Here is a 7,805-nt window from a genome sequence, read left to right as displayed (position 1 = left end):
GGGGGTCTGTGAGAGAGGGGTGGGGGGGGGGACGACAGCGAAGGGAGGGAGGAGGTGGGGCGGGTGGGCAGGCCGGCCGGCCGGGGAAAGCTCTCGAGTTCGAGGGATGCCTTTGAAGGGGGGCAATTTTCTCTCGAGCACCTATAATTATACCTCTAATTAAGGCGGTCGCAGCTGAGGCGGCTTTTTTCCTACGGCCCCTCCAGCCGCATGAAAAGGTATCTCCCCCCCACCTTGAGGATTTCTTTTTTTGCAAAAGCGGCGGGGGTTGGGTGTGTCTCTGCCCCCCCCCCCCCCACCACCACCGGTCTATGAAGACTCTCTCTGGCCGGCCTGGGCGTCGCGGGGCGGTGTGGCTGGCCTTCCGCGGAGCCGCCTCGCCAACTCCGCCCCTTTCCTTTCTCTCCCGCAGGTGTACCCCCAAGAAAGAGACGACCACCCCCAGGCTCTGAAGCCCAGCGCCCCCCTGGGCCCCCAGACAACCGCTTACCTCTGCACCCCCGAGAGGAACGGTAATCAAACCAGCACCTGGCCCTTAAATAGCCGGGGGACCTCGATGCGGGGCGCGCGGAGGGCGCTTGGATGTCCCCCGTGTGTTTAGTGTTTGTGGCGGGGTCTTCTGTTGGGGCGCCCGTCTCTGGATGGCTCTTCCACGAATCCAGAGACGACCCCCCCCCTCCTTGTCGGGCCTGCCCTTGATTTCCCCTCTTCTGTCTACGATGGAGGCGAAGAGAAAGGTGGGCGCCGTGCCCGCCTCCGCCGCCAACATTTTGGTTTGGTTTAGTTCACACCGGTGCGCTTTTGCGCGTGATCTGGGTCCTCCTCTGACCGGGGAGGTCCCCAGGAGAGTCGGGTTTTGCCGCCCGCTTTCCCGCCCCTTGGCCCCGAACCGGTCCCCGGCGAGCCAGGATCTCTCCCGGCGGCCCCAGCTCGGTGCTCCGGCCTCCTCTCTGCTCCTGCCGGGGCCGGGCCGCCCGAAGGCCTCCTCCCCACCCCTCCAGGGCGCACCAAGCTCCTTTCCTCCCCAAGGCGATTAGGCGGCCCCCTAAGCGGGCTTTAACGAGGGCTCTGTCCTTAATTCGGTAGTTAAGGCTCAGGCTTTGGTTGCTTGCGCTTCACAATCGCTTTACTCCCTCTAAGAAGCAGATAAGGAAGACAATCAGCCCGCCGGCGAGGATTTGGAGAATAAGAAATCCTATCACGACCAAAGGACCGCCTCGCAGGCCAGCCCGGCCCACCCCGACCGAGGTCAGTCTGGGCTTCGTTGCCATCGGCCCCGGGGAAGCCGCGTCTCCCCCTCGCCCCGCCCCAGCCCCTGGAAGCTGACTGGAGCGGTGCCAGCGCACGCCAGGGCCGGATTTGAGCAGCCAGGTTCTTACTCCCGGGTGCCACCCGGCCAGGCTGAGAGCGGATCGGGCCCTTTCTCGCTGGGATCTGGGGGTGCTCGTTTCTGGATATACGACATCCCTGGTGTGTGTGGGGGGAAGAGCCCTTGGCAGTTTTTTGCCCGGATCAGGCACCTGGGGGGGGGGCACCTCCAGATGGGGTTGGAGGGAGCCCCTTTGGCTGGGCAGGGACAAGCAAACCAGAATGACCCCGCGGTCCCTGCCGCTCCCAAGTCAAAGGTTCCCCCCCAAAAAAAGGGAGTTGGGGGCCCGGTTCTTAAACTCTCAGGACCAGTGTTCCCTCTAAGCTGAGTTAGTGCGAGCTAGCTCACCGTTTCTTAGCCTCCGGCTCACATACTTTTGTCTTCGCTCCGGAAGGAGGGCTCCAGAACAGACTGATTTATGCAGTCGCCACAGTCGCTCGCTCGCAAAGTAGAATTTTGGCTCAGAAGACTCCACAGCTTGGAGGGAGCATTGCTCAGGACCCAACGGAAGGAGCCCTGCGGCAGTGGCAGAATAGCTGCTTGGCCTCTCCCGTTGAAAGGATGAGGCAGGAGGTGATGGGGAAGGCCTTTCTCTGCCTGGGACCCCGGAGAGCAGCTGCCAGTCCGAGCAGACGATTCCGACTGTGATGATGGGCTTAGGGTCTGATTCAGTCGAAGGCCGCTTCCCGCCTCGCCTTTCTCTGCCTCTCCTAAATAACTATGGGGGGCGCTCCAACTCAAGCCGCCCCCCAGCGCTTTGCCAGCCGGTTCCCTCGCCCACCCGCCGCCCCGCAACTCTGTAAGTCCGGCCCTGAATTTCAGGGGGGGGGGATTTGGCTGCGGGGGTGCCCCGGTTCGCTCCTCGGCCTCGCGGGCTCCGGGGGCCAACCCGGCCTGAGCGGCGAGGTGTAGTTAAGGCAGGAGGCTAATGCCTTGATCCGCTTAGCGGGCTATTTCCAGCTCCCGCTTCTGCCGGAGTCCCCGTCCTTTCTGGCGCCAGGGCCGGATCCCGAGCTCGCTTCCTCGGAAGAAACTCCCTCCGAGTCGTTCGATGGGGCTTTCTCCTGGGGAAACACCTCTGTAGGCTTCCGGCCTCTTTCAGGGCAACGAGGGCTGCAGACCTGCGCGGGTTTACCCGGGAGTAAGTCCCACTGGGATCCGTTTGAGCAAATATGCGCAGGATCGCCCTAAGGGGCCCGATCCAGCGGCTGCGTGAAGGCAGATCTCTTCTTTCGCACATGCTCAATAATGCAGTTTCAATCCACTTCAGCGACTGTTTGCAAGTGGATTTTGCGGGTTCACACACAGTAAAATCCCGTTGCAAAGTGGACTGAAAGCGGATTGAAACTGTTATTTACAATGTTCGGAAGCGCTTTGATCGTTGGGGAATGGGAAACCCTGTGAGGTGTGTGTGTGTGTGTGTGAGACAAGAAAGTCCCACCTGTAGAGTTCGTGTCTGTGGTGGCCCATCCACAAGAGCCTGCCCTCATCGCTTGATGGCGGAGTCCACAAGCGATGAAAACCAGTTCCCTGCATGTTCGGATTCCAGCAAAGGCTGCCTTTTCATAAGAGTTTCCCGGGAGTAAAGTGAGCCTGGCATCTCAGTTCTACGAATCGGATTCGGAGCCTTATTGATTGGCAAAGACATCCTCATTAGCCCCCCTCTCCGCCAACGCTCCCTCTCAGCTGTGGAGTCCTGTGAGCAAAAATCCTACTTTGTGAGCTCCTGGCATTAAAATTGTAGGCGAGCGATTTGGCTGCTGCATGAATCAGTTTGCTCTGGAGCCCCATCCTTCCTGGGCTGAGACAGAAATGTGTGAGCTGGAGGCTAAAACACGGTGAGCTGGCTCACCCCAACTCAGCTTAGAGGGAACACTGCAGTCCCCGCCCTCTTCGCAGTTCTTCCCATTTTGCAGGCGGTGAACCGAGGCTGCCTTGCCGGGTGAGGCCGGCCTTGGAAAGAACCGGCGGCGGGGATTGCTGGCGAGGGGGGAAAGAGAGCCCCCCCAGGCACGGCCCGGGGGGCAGGGAGAGAGAAAGGGTGCAGAGAGGAAGGGGTTTGTCTGTCTGCTCAGCAGAGCTGTTCGTGGCGGGAGGCCCTTCTGACGTGGGGGGCGACGGAAGCGCCCTGAAGCCAAAGCCTGGTTCACACGTGTACACGCGCACACCGCTAGTTGCCGGCTGAACGTGTGACCGGACTGGATTGTTCCGGGCTGGCACGGGGAGGGGAGAGGCTGCAGCTCTTGCCGGCGGCAAACCTGGCCCCTTTGCTCAGGGGCTCGGCCATCAAGCGACAAGTGCAGCGGCTGCCCTCTTATGGACCGCCACCTCCGGGGTGCCTCTGCGCGTTTCTCGGTGGCGGCGGTCTCCCGCGCCTCCGAGGGAGGAGGGACTCCTGCTCGGGGCTCCCCCCGGCCCAGGGGTCCTTGGCACGGTCCCCCGAGCGCCCTCCGGCTGGATTCGGAGCCTCACAGTCCCGCTCTCTTTCCGACCTGTCTATTTTAACTTATGGTGACCACCTCAAGGGGTTCCCAAGGCGAGAGATGTCCAGAGGTGCTTGGCCATTGCCTGCCTCTGTGGGTTTCATGGGTGGTCTCTTCTCCAAGTACTGACCAGGGTCGACCCCGCTGAGCTTTCGAGAGCTAGCCGGGCCGATCTGTGGGTTTTACATTAGCGTCTATAATACCAGAGCGATTTGCTTAGATTAATTTCTAGTTCTCTCCGTCTCTAGGTTAGTCCAATTCATAAGGCGAAGCGACAGTTCCCCGCCTTTAGTGTCCCGGGCTAGCTGTGGATTTATAGGAGATGTACGATCGATCATATCGGAGCACAATTAAAACGTAACCCTGGCTTTTCAGCCTTTCCGAGCAGAGGATCGCAGATCTTGTGGTCAGGATCTAAAAAAACCCGATTCCAGATCAAAACAATTCCAGTTTCCTCCTTTTAGCATAATATTTCAATTAAATTACTCATGTGATATATATTTTTTTTAAAAAAAAGAATCCTGGAATTGCTGGAGCAAATGAATTATTTGGAACAAATCTAGAACCCCTTTTTAAGTTGAAATATACTCCGTTGTTAAGATTATTTTTTTTAAAGTAACCTGGGTTGGATTTTATAGTGCTTCCTTGTGATCGCGAGGAAATAAGCGTTCTGCGTTTATCTCACTCCCCCACGTCGCCTCCATGATAATAATAATTATCATTGTATCATTGTTATTATTTTCCTGACAGATGAGTTGCAAAAACTCCTCTTGGAGCAAATGGAACTCAGGAAGAAATTGGAAAGAGATTTCCAGAGTCTCAAAGGTATTGGCATCCCCCCTCTCCCCCTCCCATTGTAAGACATTTCGGAAGTCGAGACTTCAAATGTGATGTTTTATAACGATGTAAATCCAAGGATTGGGAACGGTCAAAAGGAAAACCCGGGCGGGTTTCTACCGGGGGATTTACCGGGAACTGTCCGAGGTGCTGAAGAGGGCGCTTCTCTGGAGTCATGCGCGGTGGAGGGCAGCTCATTAGATATGATGTAAAAGGGGAATGTTTTTACTGGAGGGGGGAAATCGAAGTTTTGGTTGAGATGAAGAGCAAACGCTGCCAGTCCGTTGACAGCGCTAGGAACCGAATCAATCTGTATCCAGTGTTCCCTCTACGCTGTGGAGTCTTGTGAGCAAAAATTCTACTTTGTGAGAGCTACTGGCATTAAAGTTGTGAGCGAGCGATTTGGCTACTGCAGAAATTAGTTAGCTCTGGAGTCGTCCTTCCTGAGCGCAGACAAAAACCTGTGAGCTGGAGGCTAAAAAAACTGTGAGCTAGCTCACACTAACTCAGCAGAGGGAACACTGACTGTATCTGAGGCAGACCGATTAATAATGAACTGATCAGTTGGTTTTCTCTTCCTAGTCTCTGAAATGTGTGTTTCTGCATTGCTAAATAGTCCGAAGAGAAAGGTCCGGTTGGCCGAAACCGAATCTCTGGATTTAGATTGCTTTAAACAGACGTTTGCGTGCCATGTTTTTTCTCTCTCCCCTCCCCACCAATTTTCTTCGATTTCAGCCCAACTGCGTCATTTTGTTTTATTAAGGCATCTTCACCGTGAGATGCAAATAGTGTTATCATATCTTGTGATACGTTTACCGATTGTCTGAAAAGTCTTTTTTTAAATACATATTTGTAATCCGCCTTGAGTCCTGATGAGAAAGGTGGATTATGAATGAAAATAATAAATTAACCGAGAAGTAAAAATTTCCCTGCCAGTCTCAGACGGAATCTGGGTTCCTTCCAGGTTTATTTACTTCCAAGTCGTTTCGGAGTTGGGTTGCTGTGCGCCCTTGAAGCGCACCCGGTTTCATCTCCCTTGAAATAAGTTCCATGTAATCGCACCTAACTGACCAGAGTGCAAAGTGTGCTGACTTCAACATTGTTGGCCCCCTTTGGTCTGTAGGCAATCGGGTGCCCTACTCCACCACCCTAAAAAAAACCCCGGTTTTTAAAACGGTTTAAAATGAAGCTAGTTCTGGGGATCGTTCCTAACCCCGCCCCCCCCCCGCGACCCTGTCTTCGATCCCCTTTTCCCGACCATTAGGGGCTCCAGATGTGAACTCGTACCCAGTAGCTCAGTCCACTCGTTCTCTCCGGAGGCTGGTTAGCTAGGCTAGGATGAGAGCCCCTTTCCCCTTTCTCTGATCAGAAAGGTCGGCGCTTACGAAACACAGACGTCATATCCGGGGTGTATAAGCAGGGGTCCCCCTCCAATGTTCCCTCTCAGCTGTGGAGTCCTGTGAGCAAAAATTCTGCTTTGTGAGCTGCTGGCATGAAAGTTGTGAGCGAGCCATTTGGCTGCTGCATAAATCAGTTTGCTCTGGAGCCCTCCTTCCTGAGCGAAGGCAAAAATGTGTGAGCCGGAGGCTAAAAAACTGTGAGCTGGCTCACACTAACTCAGCTTAGAGGGGACGCTGGTCCCCTTCAGTGCCCGGCGTTTAGTTCATTCGGCTTGTAGCGGAGCAGAGAAAGCGCGGGCATGCCTCCTTGCCAACTCCCGGAGGGGGGCTAGGCTGGGCTCGCTCTCCTTAGCCGCTCTCCTCCCGGGGTCCTCCCAGGGTAGCGGAGCCCCCCTGACCTCCTCCTCCGCCTTTCGACCCCTGCAGATAACTTCCAAGACCAGATGAAGAGGGAGCTCGCTTACCGTGAGGAAATGGTTCAACAGCTGCAGATCGTGCGGGGTAAGACTCCCCCCCCAGAAGGGGAATCCCTCCCCCCCTTTTCCTTTGCGTTGCAAATCCGGCCGTTTACCCCGGGGAGGGCTGCACTTTTGCTCCTTCCCCCCCTCCTAAATCCGTTGTCTTCTTGGGGCTTTGCGAGTCCTGGGATACAGGTGGATTTTGACCCGACCCCCCCCCTCAACCTCCCGCTTCCTCCCACTTCCCCCCCCAATGCTGAGAGGTGGAGGAGTTAATGACCCCCCCATTCTGCTTCCCGACCCCCTCCACCGTTCCCCCCCCTCCTCCTTTCTAGACACCCTGTGCAACGAACTGGACCAGGAGAGGAAAGCGCGCTACGCCATTCAGCAGAAGCTAAAAGGTGGGTTGGGGCCCCGGGGAGGCGGAACTCCCCCCCCCCACCGCGTCCATCAGCCCCCTCCAAAACCTTTTTTACGCCGGCTTTCGTTTTTATTCCTCTTCCCCTTGCTCCGTAAGGGGAAACCACATCGGTTGGTGCTGGCCAGTCCGCCCAGGAAGAGGTTCGGAATTTAGGGCGCTTTCCCGCCCACTAAATAAGGCACTTTCGATCCCCTTTCAATGCACCTTGCAACTGGGTATTACTGGTTCCTTCCACATTTGCCTGCCTCTCCAGATTTTCTCAGTGTTCCAGTAGAGGCATTCCGCATCTAGATTTCGCTCCACATTTTCTCAGCTGGGAGGGAAAAGCCCAGCTCAAAACCACATTCCAATACCCCGGGGCAACGCCCTACTGACTGCAAAGTCACCCCTGAACGGCCATAAATCTATGCAGAAGGTACCATAAAGCCCGATGATCAAAGAAAGTGAAAGTGGCATGCAATGCAGAGGGGAATTTCTGTTTCATCCTGGGTTAAGAACCTAAGAACATAAGAGAAGCCCATGTTGGATCAGGCCAATGGCCCGTCCAGTCCAACACTCTGTCACACAGTGGGCCAGAAATACCAGGTGCCCTCAGGAGGTCCAGCAGTGGGGCCAGGACACCAGAGGTCCTCCCACTCTTGCCCCCCCCCAAGCACCAAGAATATAGAGCATCCCTTGCCCCAGACTGAGAATTCCTATAAGAACATAAGAGAAGCCAATGTTGGATCAGGCCAGTGGCCCATCTAGTCCAACACTCTGTCAAACAGTGGCCAAAAATACCAGGGCCCATCAGGAGGTCCAGCAGTGGGGCCAGGGCACTAGAAGCCCTCCCACTGT

The 7,805-nt window shown here is 55.9% G+C and overlaps 1 protein-coding gene across 1 annotated transcript in view; it reads left to right on the top strand.

Moving 5' to 3' along the window:
- Positions 1 to 7,805, top strand: part of SKOR1 (SKI family transcriptional corepressor 1) — a 17,624-nt gene that overhangs the window by 6,381 nt on the left and 3,438 nt on the right. The window contains exons 4-9 of the mRNA XM_015414594.1: positions 413 to 512; positions 1,141 to 1,248; positions 2,370 to 2,510; positions 4,603 to 4,677; positions 6,516 to 6,590; positions 6,883 to 6,948. Coding sequence (XP_015270080.1) covers positions 413 to 512; positions 1,141 to 1,248; positions 2,370 to 2,510; positions 4,603 to 4,677; positions 6,516 to 6,590; positions 6,883 to 6,948 — 565 coding nt within the window. The remainder of the gene's footprint in view (positions 1 to 412; positions 513 to 1,140; positions 1,249 to 2,369; positions 2,511 to 4,602; positions 4,678 to 6,515; positions 6,591 to 6,882; positions 6,949 to 7,805) is intronic.

The sequence above is a fragment of the Gekko japonicus genome, unplaced genomic scaffold, assembly GCF_001447785.1.
Source record: "Gekko japonicus isolate JY-2015 unplaced genomic scaffold, Gekko_japonicus_V1.1 scaffold698, whole genome shotgun sequence".
NCBI classification, from domain to species: Eukaryota; Metazoa; Chordata; class Lepidosauria; order Squamata; family Gekkonidae; genus Gekko; species Gekko japonicus.
Note: the sequence above shows the minus strand (reverse complement) of the source record. Positions and strands in the feature narration are given on the sequence as shown.